General features: G+C 39.4%; 1 protein-coding gene across 18 annotated transcripts in view; it reads right to left on the reverse strand.

Annotated features, from left to right (window-relative positions):
* Positions 1-19,592, reverse strand: part of WNK1 (WNK lysine deficient protein kinase 1) — a 96,966-nt gene that overhangs the window by 39,702 nt on the left and 37,672 nt on the right. For all 18 annotated transcript variants that reach the window (XR_015803636.1, XR_015803635.1, XR_015803634.1 and 15 more), the window contains exons 5-8: positions 4,115-4,203; positions 3,004-3,223; positions 2,452-2,788; positions 1,129-1,313 (exon numbers count right to left, since the gene is read on the reverse strand). Coding sequence is in view for 15 of the 18 variants with exons in the window: in XM_014869992.2 (XP_014725478.2) it covers positions 1,129-1,313; positions 2,452-2,788; positions 3,004-3,223; positions 4,115-4,203 (831 nt within the window). In the remaining 3 variants the exon portion in view is untranslated. The remainder of the gene's footprint in view (positions 1-1,128; positions 1,314-2,451; positions 2,789-3,003; positions 3,224-4,114; positions 4,204-19,592) is intronic.

Below are 19,592 nucleotides of genomic sequence, written 5' to 3' on the forward strand. Positions count from 1 at the left end.
CCAGTATGTGCCCACACACCGAAGTATGGCTTATCCAGAAGAGCAGCTTGTTTAGAGGGATTAAGCACTCATCACCAAGGACTAACAGTACCACATACCTCAGGTTAAGTGTCATTGAAAAAGAGGGAGATGCTTTGATTGTGGGTGATCGCAGCCTGTTTGCCAAAATCCTAGTTACACCAATGATTCTGTAATAAAGCCTACAAGCACAGGTACCAGCAGAAGTGAGCACCCTCAATCTGAAGTGTCTCCTTGATGGTATTACTACATTATACCATAATGTCTGCCTCAGTCTTGGATTTTTATTTGTGTAAAAAAACAAGCGACAAGGGAACCACTGAAGACAATATAAAAGTAACAGAGGTTCTACTCCAGAGTTAGAATAGATTTCTGCAGACTCTCTTACTCAGATCTAAAAACATACCAAGGAAAAAACATACCAAAATAAAAGGGCAACACAAATGAACATAGTAGGAAAAGTATTTGTGCCCAGTGCAGACTTTCCAGGGAAAAGGAATACGCATGATGAGCAAATCAACACAAGCTAGAAATAAAACTGGGAACAAGGATGTGGGGTCTTTTCAGTCTGGATTTCTCACATGCAATATTCTGGAACAGTTAAAAAAAGTCTTACCTGCAAAATCTGTAATCAAAGTCTCACAGAACACACATAGCAATTTCATACAGTGGCTTCAATTACTCTAATCCCTTTCTACAAACTAAATCAGCAGCTTCATGCCTGGTAACTTCATACACTCATACACACACCACCTTCCCAAGCAAGATTAAAAACTAATTTTCATGAGGTAGTCTTGTTCTGAGGATGTGACTTCTATTCACAAAAATAACTAATCCATCATTCTGCTTCACTGCAGCCAAGATCAAATAAAAGCTTTAAAGACAAAGATGCTCTTGCACTTTTCCCTCCCCCTCTAAAATCAGTCATCTTGCAAAAAAAAAAAAAAAAAAAAAAAAAAAAGCCCCTAAACTCCTCCCACGCGGAATTTGTATCCTATGCAAAACAAAACATATGTGGAAGATGGCCTGGCAGACTTTCTTCTCACCTTCCAACAGACAGAGAAAATCAAGTAATTCCATGCATTTGCAGTGCTGTAAGGTCTGGCTTACCGCTGCAGGTGGCTGATATCCTCCATGCTGCTGGGACTGCACTTGGCCAACTGAAGCTGGGTATCCCTGGACTCCAGTGCTTGAGACTGACTGGTCGTGCTGGGAGCCATAGGACACAGCCTGCTGACTGCTCACAGATTCAGTGTACACAGATGACCCCTGGCCACTGTCAACTGTTCCATCAGCTGCAAAAGTTAAAGATAAAAAGCTGCATTTCAAGAACTGTGGTCTGGATTAAAAATTTCAAAGATCCTATAATTGATCAAATATTAAATTGATTTTTGCGCCATGTCACGTGGACCTTTATTAGCATTTTGCCTCTTGTAATATTTAAGCCGATTTTAAAATCGTTTTTTCCTTCATTATGCCTTCCCCTAAAACCCTGAAAAAATTACTCATTTCAGGAGTTCTTTGGGAAGATATTTAAGAATAAGCTACATTTCCTACAAAAGACTAGATTAGAATTAGAAACCTAAATTCCATATTGTTATGAATGATCTTTCAAGGTTTATTAATCATTATTTTTATTTTACACAGACATTTAAAGTAGGTGTGTTGTGCTGGCTGGCAGATGTACCGTGTAAGCACAGTAAGCGAACTAGGCACAATAGTCAATTTAAAATCCCTATTATCTAAAGAGCAGACAGTAATTTGCTTTTTAACTTTATCATTCTAATATGGAAGTTGTCATCTTCCACCATTATTCAAATACTGATTCAAATGCTGGCATGGAAGAAGAGGAAAAGACAGGATTATTAATTCATCTTTGCATGTACAGTATGTAAAACAGAAAATTAAGACCTTTCAGAAAGGAAGTTATGAACTGAACTACTTGCAGATTAATCTCATTTCCACTTTAAAAGTAAGTTAACAAGGATTCAAATAAGTGGTTTTAATAGCCTGATCTGCACTGGTGCAGGAGCATACAGCCGTCTATATACCAGAATATAGTATATAGGATATAGAATATATCCTGTATAGAATAGGCCAGAATATAATGTCCCTGTAGGAGGGCAGCAAAACCAAGGGCACGTGTTCATGCTCTAGGTGCCCCAGTTCATGTGGTATATTGCCTTGAAACAAAGAGAAACCGTTTTGTGCTAAGACACTGGGCTGTGAATCGTGCCAAGCCTTGGCTCAGCTGAACCACAGGAAAGCATCTTAGGTTGCTCTGCCTTCTAGTGGCCTATTGTTCTTCAGCAGCAGCAATGGCAGACAGCATCATCTTAAGGGATTTACTGCTGTACCCACCAAAAGTGTAAGACTAATGGGAGGAGCTGTGTAAGTGCAAGAGTTCCTAAAGAAACCAACTGAGGCACTTACAAAGAACAGATATACTGGGTTGCTGGAACTGCAGCTGTTGGTGTTGATCAGCTTCCGGCTCTTCAGGCTCCACTTGCGTAGAAACCGACGCTGAAGCAGTGGGGACAGGAGCAGTACCAGTGACAGACTGGGGATGCTTTGACCCTGCATGGGAAGCACTTGATGGCTGCTGTTGCTCCAGCTGCTGCTTCTGACTACCTTCTTCCTGAAGTATATTCTCCTGTTCTTCTTGCACCGACTGGCGCTGCTCTCGCTTGCGCTTAATCAAAGATACCCTGTCCTTGATAGCCTTCGCCATTGTCTTGTGATCCCCTTCACAGACATAGCCAGACTCCACCTGAAGGAGGATACATTCACAGAATTCACACTGCCACAGACAGCCCCTGGCCGAGTGCTATGACAAAGCTACCACTTTCTGGCACTACCTTCTCATCTACACACTTCTGAACCCGTTTACTTCTAGACAGTAATAGCAAAAGCAGAGGCTGACGGACATTTCACTGTCACACAACAGCACTACTTCCACAGCTTTGTCAGACCACCAGCACTTACCATTTCCTGTGCTACATCCTCTGGGACATCTCTTTCCAAATCAAATGAAAACTCTATTGCCTCATTATCTTTGTATTTGCCCTTGAGTTTTTTGATGTCTTCAATTCGCAGCCAGAGTTTAATGGCAATTTTTTCTCCATCATCTTCCTCTGCAAGTTCTACCCGTACTCCAGTCTCTTCTTGGAAGAAAGCATGATTCAAAAGGTCCTTAATAGCATATCTAGATATTGGGAAAGAATGTGGAAAGCACATTCAGTTATCAGGATTTCATCAAATATTAAGGAATAACCTTGCCCAATGCTCCCCTCATTTATTCTATAAGTTTTACGCCATTTTGAACCACCTCATGTTTGGCATAATCAGAAGCTTTGTCCTGAAGGTACAAAAGAGATTTACAAGCACATCATTAACAATCATAGTTAACAGTTTAAACTAAATGGAAAGAAGTGATGTGCAGCAACAAAATTAACTTCAAATGAGGAAAAAAAATACTAAACTGTTTAAAAGCAAAAAAAAGAATTGAACCTAAAAATACACAGAAACACCATCAGACATGAAACTTCGAGAGTTAGTAAAAGGGGATAAATAAACATACATGAACAAATCTTGTTCTGAACAGAACAGAGGGCAGCTAGAGGGTGGACAAAGGTCTGAAATCAGAAATTCAGTAAGCAACAACCATGTAAAAGCCGAAAACAAAACAAATCCCACAAATAAGCCAGTCACAGATTTCCTGTGATGGTATAAGTTAACCACTTGAAGTAGAAGCCATCTTGCAGAAAAAGGAGATAAAATGAGCAGCAAGAATTTAAAACTTATTAAAGAGTCCTCAAAATAATAAATCATACCAACAGAATCAAAGGGATAAAAAAATCCCAAAGAATTACAGAACAACCAACCAACCACTCCAAACACCTGGAAACCTGGAAGGATTATTTTTGCTGACAATCACTGAATAGCAATCTCCTAAAGAACAGAAGCTGCAGAAGTAATACTTGCTTTCCAACTTTCACCAGAACAAAGGAGACTCCTGGAACAAACTGGATTTGATATGGTCACACATAAAGGACTCAGAGCAGCTAATACCTGTATCTGCAAAGCAAGTACTCACCTTTCGCCCTTGTTCTGCCGAATGCATCCCTCAATAATCTCCTTCACTTCAGGGATTGCTACTTTATCAAAGCTGGCTGGCTTGACACCCTGAAACACACAAGCAAAACTAAGAAACTGCAAGGCCCGTTTGATTCAAGTTTTAATTGTGTTGACATGCCACCTATTTTCACTCTCTAGACAACTGACCTAAATAACTAGTGCAAATTAAGGCAAAGTCTGACCCCAGGACTACTGCTCATTTGTTTGTTGGGGACTTTTACAAACGTTCCACACACACCCCTTCTCATTTCCCAGCTACATTTCTGTAACAGAAGGCACTGGCACTTGGGTCTTCAATTTATGATGGGAGAAGTGTTTAGTTTCCATAGAAGTTGTGCTGGTTAGAGGAAAGTACACAGACTGGACTGAGAAAGGAAAGAAATGGTTCCTATGTAACACTAATGCAAGAAACCACAGGATTAATTTAACAGTCTTCAAAGCATTCAGTTGCTTCCCAAAATGTTTCCAACCTGCCATTATATGAAGTAATTTTTTTACAGGAAAAACCTTAGCCCAGGATGATCTGACTGTCCAATCTTAACCCAAAAACTAAACAACCAAAAACCTTCCAGTATCTTAGCTCTCCCCCAAAGGCCTGCTATACCTAAACCATATCCTGCATCATGGCTGCTGTGAGTTCAGATAAATGAGCTTAGCAATACAGGCCTGTACAAAAGCCCTTCCACAATACACAGCAACCCTTTTTCCAATGCATGCTAAAGCCACAGGGGGAAAGCAAAACAAATTCTAAATAAGATCAACCACCCAAAGCAGTAAAACAAACATGCCATGAGATGTGACCATCTGGGAATTCTGAAAAAACATTTCAGGCAGAGAGCCAGGCTTCATCACTTAATCACGGCCAAAAATGGTATTTTGGGGCTAATTGTCCACAACAAAAAAATCTGGCACCCAGGTTTACTTGATTCAGTCTTTAGTTTTAAACTCTGTATTTTAGACAGCAAAGTGAGAGAGGATGAAGGCATGCTGTTCAAATGTTTGAACAGAGCTTGTGTTTTCAAGCTGAACAATCCTGAAATTATACACCTGATACATCTGACCCTGTGTCACTGCTGAATGACAACTAAACACGAAGTGAAAACCACAGCTCTGAAGTACAGAAATAAATGAAATAGCAGTACAAGCATTGTGATTCGTGCCCTAAACAAAGAGTAATTCTCCCAATATCCTACTAAATACTCGTGACATCAAGACATGATCCTTCCCCATTCCTCTACTGTGAGAAGGAAACAGGCCTTGAAATAGAAAAGTTTGAATCTAAACCCTAGTCTTTGCAACTACTGACCCTCTACTCAGAGTTCTTAAAGGGAAAAAAAAGCCCACATTGCAGAAAGGAAACAATTTATTTGATAAAAACCATTATGCTCTTATAACAGAGAGGTTATCTATTTCTTTGGTCTAAAATTTGCCCTTGTGAAATTAGCAATTGAAATTCACTGAACTGCAGACTGTACTGTGACTAGAGTAAGCACTGAAACACAGGCTGCCAGTGAACATTAGCTGAATGCTTTCAGAAGCTTTGCTGACTATTAAGCCCTAAGAAAATCAATGGCCCAGGTAAAAGATCAGACCCACGTTTGGATGGGTAAGTTTCAGACTATAACGAGGCCTTATCAGAAACCTCCAGCTTCCAAGGACACAGAGCTCTCCACTCTCAAGGGATTTATAAAACTCTGCTCATATAGACTTGTCAAAGATGCCCACCTTTCATTATGACATTTAAAATGGTCCCAAGAAGTTCAAGTTAATATATTAAGTACAGATATTTCTATATATAACTAAATGCTCTCCTGTATAACATATATAACCTATGCAATAATTATTCAACTCCTTATTGCATATATTCCCATCTAAATTTGCCCAAGTTTAACACATGTAAGTCTCCTAAATAGCTCAAGCCTCAGGCATAGCAGCATGCACTGACATTCATTTACATTGTGGCAGCAGAAGGATGATGTCAAATCTGTGACCTCATTTCAGAAAACTAAAAGCTAATATGAAGAAGACAACTGGTACAAAAAAAAAAAAATCAGCATAATGAAGCCAAGATATGAATTTTGTTGTTAATTATTGTACCACATGCTCTGCTCTTGCACAGAGCCTGAAACGTTAAAGCTAAGCATAGATTTTAAAATCAGTAATTCAGTCTGCTACCCTGCATTTCTTACTGCTGAAAGAAATTATACACTTGTCCAGAATCTTCAGGCCCTTCCATGAGGACCATTTTACAATACCCCATTTTGGGAATTCCAAACCAAGAGTTTAGTTAAAAAGTGAAGCTCCTGCCAGGCTCCTCCAGCAGAGCTTCCATGTTCCAACTGCTCCCCAGAAAATCTGGAAAAACGTCACACTAGGGCCTAAAACAGACATAGGATTCCGTGTTCAAGCAGCTCCCTATTTCTCACTTTGCTCCACAGTCCATGAGAAGGGCTGCCTAAGCCTCCTCTCCAGCTCTGGACAAGCACTCCCCAGAGACTCAACTTCATCAGCTTTTCCAACCCTTCTGTTCCCTCCTGCAAGCACTAAAGAAGCATCGAACGATTTTATCCAACAAGATGGGGGTAGTATAAAAGATTAAAAATCAATAAATCAGGGAAATCTTTTCTACCCAGAGCTGCCTGTACACCTTAATCTGTTATCACACAAAATCCCAAGGGAGGCCAGGCCCTGAAGTTCACATAACCTTGACGTGTTCTTAGGAGTGCATGAGCTGGGCAGCCAAGCATACCTTCAGCAGTATCTGAACTCTAAGGCACTCAAGGAAATGTTAAGCCAGACAGTGTTTTCTGGTTTCACCACACTTAAAATAGTCACATTCCTATGTGCTGCTCCTGGTCCTCAAACTCCTTAGAAGAACCACAGGATAACTCAAATCCCAGTCTAGTAGTACTGTTTCCTAGTGGCAGTTCATTAAGAACCCAACAGTCAAATCCCACTAGCATTATTTCCAAGTTTGCTAAAGAAACAGCAGGAAGAGTTCTCACAAAGGAAAAAAAAAAAAGTGTAGACAGGTGTAACAGGCACACGTGAAAAATCAACATTTTCTCAAGCTACTGTTCTAAAATCACACAAACTGGCAGTGCTGCTGAAATCAACAGCCTCTTTTTCTCCATTTCCCATTCCCACACCCGTGTAATTTCCTTTCTTTTGCTAGCAAACACATTTATACAGTTGCAAATGAACCAAATCACAGCATGTATCAGACTTGAAACAAATCCAACCAAAAAAGGCTGCAGCAGTTTCCAGTGAGCTCAAGTTCCTTACACTGCTGCTCAAGCTCTCAGGTTTACAGAAGGACAGTCAGGGCAGAACTGCTTATTTTGAAAGGAACACCAACTTAAAATAAAAATCACTGAACACTTAGATTTTCAGAATACCTCTAAAATATGGATATTTATGTAGGTAGCCACAGATACAAAACTAAAAACTCACAGTTTGCATTTTAAGCATAAGAAAGATTTCATATTTTACTTATCTTAGTTGTGATAAAGTTTGTGATTTTATCAGATTTTAATCAGGTGAAAAAACATGTTCCAAAATTCAACACATAGGGTTATTTGATCAACTAAAGACGTCAGGTATTCTCAAAACACTGAATTTCCAGCAAACTTTTAAACCCCAAAGTATAAGCTATCCAGAACTCTTAATAACTTTTGTCTAGAAACATGTAAAATTTTGTGTTAGTTAGATCACCAGATTACAGAGTCAGTAGTTTAACATCTTTGTTCTAATGCAAGAGATACTGAAAATATAATTTACTTCATTAGAGAAGGTACAATCAATGCTATATAACTTCTACAACAAATCAAAATGAAGGCAGATGAAGTGTTACATACCCTCAGACACTCTAAATTTAAGAAAAAATACTTAGATTTTGACTAAAACCATAGGTGGAAAATAGCAGAATCAATTTTGATGGTCGGGATTTTAATTTACACTAAAAAAAAAAAATAGGGGAAAAAGTAAATTGAAGTTTAAAAGCTAAAGAACCAAGCTATGCAAAGCAGCTAAAAAGATTTGTAGAGAACTCTAATTCACCTCCAAAATACTCTCCTGTGGCTACACGCACTTGACAAAGCTGAAATTCTTACCTCTTTAGCACAATCCTTGTGAGAGCAGCAACAGTGGGACTTAACAATTACAAATATGGGACAGATTTCTCTTTTTGTGAAATCCATCGGGAAAAGAGAGGCACACACAGCACAGAGTTAGCAAGGAGCTATTTTCCGACGGGACTCCACTGGGCTGTGGATTTAACGCACAGCAGAAGGAAAGCAGACATCAAGGCTAGAAGGGAGCATTGTTTTCTCTTTGACATTCCTTGTTATTTTCCAAGTCCAGTACATGAGGCTGCAGAGATTCGAGCTCAATATCTGCTTTTGTCACTCTGATACTGAATAGAAAGAATCAGTAGAAGCAAGAGGTAAGCGCGTCCCGCTCTGCCTGCCCAGCCTCCCAGGAGGAGGAAGAGGAGACAGCAAAGGGATCCTTTACTTCCTCCGCATGTCCCCGCCCTCCCACCCGGCTGCCCTGCCTATCTCCACCCAGGTTTTCTGCAGGAGTGATCATCACACAGCTCCTCCTGCTTCTGCAGGAGCACCTGTTGGAGCAGGACGAGCAGCTCAGTGCTGTGCAGGGGAATGGAGGCACCTGCTGCAGCAGTGCCCACACAGCTCACTGCCACTCACTCTACATAAACACAGGTCAGCACTAAGGTAGTGTCATGCAACTAGTGGCAACACCGTCTAATTTCCTTTTTCTTTAATGTGAGGGCACAGAGATTTGAAGGCGAGTTTTGAACTGCTGGGCAATGTTAGAAAGCTGCATTGTTGCTTGGTTTACACCACATGCTCACAAGCAATCCAGTTATATTTTTTAGTACCTCTCACTAGGCTTCAGACCTCAACCTGAAGTTTGATTGTTTTTTCTTCTGATATCTAGTTCCAAGCAACCATTGTAAAACCCATTTATTAATCAAATCAGTTGGCCATAGCTTCAAGGTTTAGGGCTTTTTATTGTAAGGACATAAGGAGCAATGCTAAGAAAGATCACATACACTGTTTTAAAGATGAAGTTAGCAAATTAATTTTGTCAAACTAGTGGTAATGAACTGTGATAAAATTCAATTTAAAATTATCAAGATCACTTTTCACCCCAAAATAACATACTCAGTTCCTCAAGCATACCACAGTTATACCAGTAGTGTTTTTAGAGTATACATCATCAGTGTTGCAAAAGCAACATTCCACACACTTAATTAAAGCTACACTTTTCTGGGGTACATAGCATGACCTGCAAAGAACATTCAACATTTCAGCTTTCTACAAGTTGAGTCTATCTGTCCCAGTCTAACCACAACTCTTGATTGACTCTTTTCAAAGATGCCATAACTCTAAGAGCCAGAAAAGAATTCTACAGTAACTGATTAAACTTCTCAAACAAAATGTTCTAACATTGCAGTCCAGAAGCTAATAGCACCAGCAGCAAAGTCAAATCACACAAACAAAGTAATTAAAGTGTCTATATTTCCTTTCTGCTAAGTTGTTACCATTCCAGTTTGAGCCAGTCCCAGGCTGCCACAAACCATTAATTCAAGAATTTAAAGAGAACATATGATTGCAGTGGAAAAAAAGATCCAACCTCTTTCCCTCAATCCCAAAGAAGCCTTCAGGCAATGGTATATATAGCATTTGAACTGGTTTATCCCATGATCTCCTAAATTTCACTACCTGCAATTAGTTACTTACCCAGCCCTCAAAACCTGCGTGTTTAACCATTTCACCACCTCTACTTTTTCAGCTTAATCTTGCTGCCTGTTCTAAGAACAATCTTTCAGATTTTTTTCTTTATTTCACACAGGATACTCCTGAAACTGCTTTGATAATTCTCATCCCAGTTCAACTGAATACACACTATAATAAGAAAGACTTCAGCTTAAGATTTGCTCAGTTAAGAGACATATGGTTTGCCTACAGAGGACTGACTTTATTGTTCTGGTTAAAAAGCAAACTAGAGTAGTTTCTTTAAAAAAATAGAAACACATTATACTAAACAGAAGTAAAAACTGAGCTTCACTGATGTCAGTATTTTCATAGCAATTCATTCTGAACAATTGATAATTCTGCCAAGAATTAAATTGGTAAATCCTGCAGCATAAGCTCTGTACCAGATCAGTATCCCAGCAGAGCAAACAGCTTTACTGCAATACAAGCAGTGGAAGCAGATGAAAGCTCGAGTGAGGCAGAGGCAGCTGATGAGGCACTGGCCAGGCCAGGCCTCACTGCTTTCCCTGCTGATCAAAAGCAACGACTGCACATTGTGAACTTGACAGATCTACCATCTTCCACACCAAAACTTCACTGAAACACTTGAACCAACTGGCCTTCACCCTCTGCCATGCACAGTGTGTAAGTTATTTAAATCACACGACCCTTAACTTTCTCCAAACCAACAGGTAAGCATGTGTGCTCAGAGCTCAGAATCACACTGTGAAGACAATGGCAATGCTTTAGAATTTCTAAAAGCCTGCAGGCTGCAACCTCACTGATCACAATTTAGAAATTCTTCCTCCTCAATTTACCACCTAACCTCAAATAGATTGAGTCATTAATAAAAAAATTAGAGGTCAATCAAAACAACAAATTGCCAGATGTATAGAATTAAAGTTGTTATACACACAAGATATACCTTCCTCTTGACTGATAGCCTCAAACTAATTGCTTCTTCCTACAGTTAAATCTGTAGGAGAGAAGTTTTGGTGAACAGAACAAAACTGACTCCTCATTTGGCCAGCAATCATTGCTCCCTATCACCTTGACATACATATCCTACAGGTGATCCACAAGCCCAAGAGCTGGAGAATACTGACAGCCTACTCAACCAAGTTATCTCTCAGGGTCTCAATACTGGACTTTTATCTATTAAAGCCAGAGATTTTACACCATTCAAAGCCTTACAAGACTGCTATAGGATGCTACAGTTCTGTTACTTTGCTCCCACACATTTAAGTTTGAACAGGAACTAGTCATAACTCTTCTTAGAAATCACTGGCTGTATTCCTCTCCAGCACTCTCAAATAAAACTCAGTAACTCAAGTCAAAACCCCCTGTATTTGTGATAATACTGAAATGCTGTGCACTACCGCAGAATATATACTATGGCTCAGAGCTACCCCACTGACAAGTGATCCAGACCAGTAAAGAAATTATTTTAAAGTTTTTACTTAAGACAGAGAAGTCTACTGTTCTTCAGAACCACCAGGTAAATAAAGTATCATTTATTTCAGAAGTCCAAAGAATTTCAAGCTAAGAATATTGATTCAGGTTAAAAAAAAATTAATCACAACAGCTACTGTAATTGCAGCAAATCTAATGTGTAGAAGAAATTAATCAAGCCCCAGAACAGGAAATTTTATTTCTTAGTGCACAGCTGGCAAACAATTAGCATCTTGGTGCATGGAACAGTGAACAGAGCCTTGTTTAGAAACACACAGTATGAGGACAGGGGTTCTTCTGTAACAGTGAAGTCTGATTGGACAAGTAGATCAAGTATTAACTGTTCTACTCTTGCACAAAATCATAAAGGTTAAGATCAGTTGTCTCTATCATGCACAGTTCTTTAACCTCACCCATAGATGCAGGGATGCTGCCTCTATAATGTGAGCACCTTGAGCTAGCTCAATGACCCTTTGCTTCATTGGGACTTCAGCTTGCAAATGGCTTTCAAAAAAAACCCCAAAACCAGACATGCCTAGACACACATTTCAGTTATATATATTTAGAAATGCCACACTGACACAATACTAGACATGTCTGTCTTCTATTTTCAGTATGGAAAACATGTTTTTGAAAAATAAAATTGTATTACTTGCACTCTCTGCTTTAATCTACTCCCACTCTGGCAGAAAATCATTGTTCTGCACTCATTTTTAAGTTCATGTACAGTAACTTAAAAGCCACAGATTAGTTCCACTGGAGTTCAAATTAAATTTTAAAAAATAATGCAACATGGGCCACAAAACCCATTTGGTACCAGAACTAGCCTTTAGAAAGGATTATCTACTTAAAAGGCCTAAGGTAACGTTGCAAACACCAAAAATAGTGCACAATTCCAACAATGCACCAAAAGTCACCATGCCTTTTATTTTCAGACTTATTCTAATAGGAGTGAAGACTTTCCTGGAGCTATCCCATTCCTACCCCTTGCAACTATAGCAGTACAGCTGGCAGGACAAGAAATAGTAGCCTATGCATTCTTAGTGTCAGTATTTTTAACTAGTGGCACTCTAAGATAAATAACATGGAACCATCAGTCTCCCCACAGGAATGCTTCAGTGATTCACCAATCACAGAATTATAATGGTTCTCATCACAATGCAGAGCCAGGCATTTTAAAAACACTTATCACCTCACTGCTCCTAAGAGCCACCTTCCCACCTCTTGTTAAATTAACCTCAGTTAATGTAAGAACTAAATGGATATTAGTACAGAACAGAATATTAAATACTAGGATCATCATTTCAAGAGACCTGATCCTCAAAGGTACTTTAAAAACTTCTCAAACTTTTAGAGATACATTGTTTAGCCCATATTCTGTGAACTTACTTAGGTTTCTAAAAGTACATTTAGAAACTCTGCATTACTACTACATTTTAGAACTTAAATTACACTTGATTTTATGCAACTCAACCAATGTTCACAATCCCCCACTCCTTTTAATTCCTGATTGTCTTAAAATCATATCCTGTTCAAAACTGACAGAAGACAACCCAGGCTCATGAGTGAGCAACGTAAGAAAGTAATAGCTCCCTTTACTTCAAACCAAGTTGGTTTCACATCAATATTGACAAAAAAAGTTTTAGCTGTAATCTTAAAGTCTTGATGCTGAACACTGAGCTACTTTTAGAAAATAATTCAGTTGAATAAGCCTTTTCCCTTCCAAACTCAGCCATCATCTGACTTAGCTGTGCAAACCACATAAAATCACAGACTGGGTGAGGCTGGAAGGGACCACAGTGGTCACCTGCTCCCACCTCCCTGCTCCAGCAGGGCATCCCAGAGCACAGGGCACAGGATTGCATCCAGAGGGTTCTGGAATATCCCCAGTGAGGGAGACTCCACAGCCTCTCTGGACAATGTGTTCCAGTGCATGATCACTGCACAGGTAAGAAATTTTTCCTCATGTTCAGGTGGAATTTCTGTGCATCAGTTTCTGCCCATTGCCTCTTGTTCTATTTCCTTGTACCACCAAAAACCTGGCTCCATCCTCTGGCACCCTTCCTTCAGATACTCAGGCATTGGTAAGGGCTCCTTCTCGAGGCTGAACAGGCCCAGCTCCCTCAGCCTGTCCTGCCAAGAGAGATGCTCCAGACCCTTCATCAACTTACAGGCTCAAGCTGATCACTGCTTTTCCTTACCTGGATCATTGTAACTTGTTAAAAAATACTTCTAAACTAACAGGCAAGGCTGCTTAAGATATTAATGCTTCAAATTCTTGAATTCCCACCTTCCACTCTTAAGGCTCTATATTTCTGAACTGATGAGTCAATGACTGAATCCCCACACAGGAAGATTCTGCACTCTTAAAGCTGTTACAGCAAAATGCTTGTGACTGAGTTGAACAGCTACAAGAAGCAAGTGCTAGAAGTTTAAGCATTCTTTAGTTCAGTCAGCATGAGGCAAGGGAATTGCACATGACTCACAGTTTTCTTTTTACATTTCACACTTTACTGAAGTTTCCTCTTTGAAGAAATACAAGAATTTACCTTTTCTTACAATTAAACTGTTTCCTGTGTTTGGTTGAAGGGTTGTGGCCTTTCAATACCTGCTTTCACAAAAGATCACTTTCTCTGTTGGAGGGTTTCCTCCCCTACTTTTCCACTGATTTTTTTCAATGTTTTTATCACTAAGAAGGTTGATAGGAAAGGTATCTCTGCATCTATTTAAACCAGGTCAAGAAACCAAGTCATTCAAGGTAAAGAAAACAGTTTTATTCATGCCTAAAAAATGCTAGATATTGCTTCCAGGAAGTAGAACAGGAAATTAATCATCACTCATTAAGCACTGCAAGTAAAATTTAGCATATGTCTAAAGGTTTAGCATTTTTTATTTGCTACTTAAGATCCCTCAGGAAGAAGAAAGTAAGAGCTGGAATACTCTGCCTACTGCATCTCTAGTGAAAATGAAGCAGCTGACTGGTCTAGACAGTTATGATGCCTAACTTTTAAGACACTAAAGAATCATTTTATCTCAACTGATCAAACTACAGTACTTTGTAACTGCCTTGTTTCCAGCAAAGAGAATGACCTTCACCCTGACCAGTGAGTTCCAGTTCCCACCAGTTAGGGAGATTAAGGAATTTTAAACCAGTTAGATGCTGCCTGGTCAGGTTACTCATTATGTGCCTTGTTCCCTTAGGCCCTTTTTTAAGCTCTGGAGAACTGAGCAGAAAAATGTTATGCCCACTGTGGAACATTTTAGTACAGGACAACCTGTTTTTTTTAAAGTCAAAATGCAAAATGCCTTTTTTTCCCCCCCCTTCTCATGCTAAGGCCAGCTCACACAACAGACATTTGTTTAGAGAGAAGAGGCTGGACTTCTGGTGAAAGAAAGGACAAATGCAAAACTTCACTTCGTTAATATAACCGTGGAGAAAATCAAGTACAGAGCACAAGTCCATCAGGAAAACTTAAAAGGTAAGTTTATATAATGGGAGGGAAGAAAGAAAAAGGGAGTTTTCTGCTCATACTCAGATGATTAATGTATTTGAAACTGAGGATGGTTTTATTAACTTTTTTGCAATTAACATATTTGGATTTTTATGTTAACAGTAGATATGCAAGAAGGAGAAAAATCTGCATAATAAACATAGTAATTGTCTTTTTACTAGTCTTGGGGCTAGTCAATCACCTAGCAAATTTAAGCCTTGGGATATCCAAGTATTAGAAATCTAGATTTTGGGGCAACAGCTGAGGTTTCCATGGTCCTACCAGAGGCTGAGGCAAAGCAGCTGAAGTTACTGGAGTTAGTTATGTGTTCACTGCACTGATTCCCAAACAGACTAAATTAAGAAATCATATTTAAGATGTCTGTTCTATAAATATCTCTTTTTCCATTTAAATGCACGTGTAGCCCATTTTAAATATCTCCTGTGACAAACTGTTTAATTGCAATATGCATGGAACAGGTCAAGGAAAACATACCAGTCTCCTGAGAACAAAGTCAGACAAGGAAACCCTCCTGAATTTTACTAAGATCTTACTCTTTTTTTGTTGTTTTTTATGCAAGCAAGTATGTGGTAGAATTATGTATCTTGATTTCATTTTGCAGTGTAACTCTGCATTATTTGGATACAGAGCAGACTTGTAAAAAACCAAACAAACCAACAAAAAAAGGATCCTTTCCCTAATCCTGCAGCATACTACCCAGACAGCTGTGCTTGCATGAGAGGGCAGAGGAGAAAAAAAATCAACCAGGGGAGAGGGAAACAGTACTTTAACCATAGTGCAGCTTGTTATCAATTCACTGCAGGTTTAGATTATTTCTTTTCTGAGGCCAAGTAAGCATCAGTAAGTGCTCACTGGACACACTCGGTCCCAGCTGAGGAGACATAACTCAGATTTCCCCATCCCACAGGAAGGTAAAAATCTAAAGAGCTGCAACTTCTTTAAGTACTGACTACTAATTGATTTGGAGCCATTTCCAAAGAAGCAGAGGATGGCTTCAATAAAGAAAACAGGGTTTGGAGACAGAATTGCAACACCATGATTTAATGAAAACAAAGAGCAAGGCTGGGTTCCTTTATGCTTGAGTGACAAGCCATGCAGATGTCTTTCCTTTCTAAAGAAACTGTTAGTGAAAAGGTCTGGACTGAGTATGCTAAAGGGTGCAAGTACAAACAGAGGTCAATATTCTGTGTAAAGCTGCTGATTTCCTTACCAGAATGGTAAAACAAAGTTTGGCATAACACCTTGAGCCCTACAAATTCTGCACAGCTGTGGTTCTTAAGTTAGGTATATACCCAGATTACTCTTTAAAAGAATTATTTTAGATGAAGTAATCCAGAATAAAAACTTAATTGCACTAGTGTTTCTTGGGCCAGAGAAAATTCAAGAACTTTATCCCAGGAATGTTTTAAGGAATTACAGGAACTTCCCAATGAGACAGTGTAGACAGTATAAACGAGCATCTTAGGAACAGCAGGCTTATGCAGCAATGCTGTTGTCCAAGATGTGAAGCAACAATTACTGCCTGGGCCAAAAAATGTCTCATCTGTGAGAGGAACTTCAGCCTTAGATCCAAATTCTACATCTGTGCTTGCCAAGGTGCATTATTCAACAAAAAACTGCTTCCAATCATGAGGAAAGACCCTGAACCAAAGAGGTAGAACAGGACTGAGTACTCTGAGCAATACTGCAAAGCTGCAGTATCTGGGTATCAGAGCCATCCTTATCACAAAAGGGGTCAGGTCAAAATGCAATGCAGCTGAAGGCCCCCTAAAAAAGAGACCAATGCACAACCAAAATGTGAGAAAAGAACATAAGCTGGTATTACCAAGAGGTTCTGAGAGGGCACCCTGGGCATTAAGACACCTTTTACAAGATTCTGTCCTAAGCAATAGCAAGGATTTAAGATAACGGAGCAACTTTGCTTTTTACTAAGCCTAAGAGTTCCTGCAAAGAGGATGAGGGAAGTTAATTAATTTAAATACAAACGGTCTGCAGTGACTGGCTGCATATTTGGATCTTTTTGCCTTTGGGGTTTCAGTGGTTTTTAAGCTCCAACATGGTATGACCTTTCATGACTTTCACAGCAGACCATTGCTATTGTCCTTCCTTGTGCTCTCTGTATTCACCTAGATAAAATAATTCTTTCAATTTAAGGCACAGCAGGACTGTAGCTGCTACCTCAAAACACTCTTAAACATGTCCAGGGAGGTAGCAATGAAGGGGCTGAAATGGAGATGCTAAACATCTTCCACAAAACACACCCACCTTCCAACATACACGAGAAGGAGAAGTGTTGGTAAGTACTGACTGCTGCAGTCACCTTTGCAGGAGAGGGTTTTCTGCTCTACTCTGTTATTGACAGTTCACACAAAATTCCTTCAAGTACTGATTTTGGCAAATGGTTCACCCCTCACCCACAACTGCACATGGTCTAAACTTCTAAAATCTCTAAAATCTTCTATGTCTAGAACTACCTGGCTCTTTTACACATTGGTTCACAGAGCTTTCATGGGGTGATAGTGAAATAAAATACTCCTGGCATTCTCTTTTTCATAACACAGGTCTCTTTCCACATTATAGAACACCAAATCCTCCATTATCAGTTAAGATAGGATTGTGCTTTATTTCCAGATAACATTTCTTGCCTTCATTGGAAGCCTTCCTTGAAAATTCTTCACATTTTGTTTCTGGTTAGTTTTGAACAAACTGATTTGCAACTACACTAAAATAAACAACCCCAAATATACTAAGGCACACAGCCTTTCCAAGCAGACAAATGTGCATTTCATTTTCTTTACCTTCCTGTCTTTTGCTCCCTCTGAAAGAAAACAAGATTTGCTGGATTTCATATCCAAGTGTACCTTAAGAGCTCTCATGCAGTAAATTGAATAATTGGGGGGAAAAAAAATAAAAATCAATCAATAGATTTGATTTGTGTCAAAAAAGCAGAGTAGAATAGAAGGTGGTGTTGGACAGACCAAAAAATTGCCAGTGTTCCTCATCCACTTAAAATTTCCACCAGCAGCCAAAAACAGTGGGGAGAAAGGAGCACCACACACAATAAACAAATGGTAAGTGAAACCCTGGTAAGTCTCTAGGTAACTTGTTCTGCTACAAGACCTTACAAAGCTTTCCAGTTATGTACTTCAAAGATGAGGGAAAAGGCAAATTTGTAAGACCTGGGGATTTCCAAGCCTGAGACTGTCTCAACAGCTCATTCTCACCAACAACCCAGTTCCTTGCACTTCTTAAGGAACAGGCAGGGCAGTTACATTAGGCAATGTCCATCCAAAATTTGGGGCTTTGGCTCTGTCCATAAGCACAGTAAAAGACTGTTCCAGTAAGATATATACCTTTCTTTCATTGCTCCCAACTGCTTCCAGGTCAGATTATGCTGTACACAGAGTAAGGACTAGACTTTAGCCTAGTTCTTAAAACTCTGTTTAGAAAATTCCAGGTAAGTTTGCCAACACGCAAGAAAAATCCAAACCAAAAAACCAACTCTGTATGTATATAAAAACTTATTCTAACATCTGTGCAAAAAACTGAAGTGATCACTTAGGCCTTTTCTTTCCTTCTTCTGTGCCCCTCCAGTATTTCTCTGAAAAAAAGGGATAGTCTTATTTCACCAAGCCTCTTTTCAGAATTCATTGCTTCTGACATGAAGACTTCTCCGACAGTAAGTCAAGAATTATATCTGCCTTTTGCACGGTGAGGCATCAGGAATAAGAGTGTTTTATTTTTCCAAAGCTAGGCAAGTTGTTTATTAAATCTGCAGCTTCTCTGAGATAACATGTACCAAAAAAAATAGACACATGAGTTCCTGTTAACGGACAAAGAAATAAGCCTAGGGTTTTTTCTTCTTCTTTGTACATGTGCACAGGTATTCTGAGAAATCCAATGCAAGTTTTCACTTCCCCAAGCAGCCACCTCACTATTCTTTCTGAATGCTTAGGTCACAAGGTTGAACATGTTTGTTTCACTGCACTGGTACAGTCTTCACAACACCACCTCAGATATGACAGATTAAATGTAGCCACACCATACTGTACATTTCTAGCACTGCAGTTCTGCTTCCTATTCCCCTCAGTGTGGTCACATGGGCCAGCTCTAATCTCCTGATTGCCTTCTCAGCCCTGTTTGTTCTCTCCCACAATGCCTCCACCTCCACCACTACCTACACTTGCTCAGTACTTACCAGGGTGGAATAACTTCCTGCTATTTATCAAGAGTTTCCACTTCATCATTATAAGAATTTCCCCCAAAACACAGGAGCTTAGGGCCACTTAGAATTCAATAAATTATTAAAATCACTCTAGGTAACTGGCAGGCAGCTAAGCCAGTGCTCAAATCTGTTATCCAGATTTATTGTAAAGAACAAGGTTACCAGCTTCTCTTCAAGACAGAACTACTTCCACCATCCCCCCAAGTGGCTTACAAAATAATCTGTTATTATTCTAGTGCATTTTGTTGTTTGGTTTGGGGGCTTGGTTTCTTCATTTTTTTTTAACCCTATGTAATACCTACTTATATACTGAAAGTAGAGTATGAACACATGCAAAATTTTATTTCTATTCACATATTTTACAAGCTTCTGACAGACGTTCAGCGTGTTCAACCACCCTGTAACTTTATGCTCATCCCAAAATAATCTCTTTTCAGCATTTTTTTTTCCTCACACACGCTTGCA

Source organism: Sturnus vulgaris, chromosome 5, assembly GCF_052056855.1.
Source record: "Sturnus vulgaris isolate bStuVul1 chromosome 5, bStuVul1.hap1, whole genome shotgun sequence".
NCBI classification, from domain to species: Eukaryota; Metazoa; Chordata; class Aves; order Passeriformes; family Sturnidae; genus Sturnus; species Sturnus vulgaris.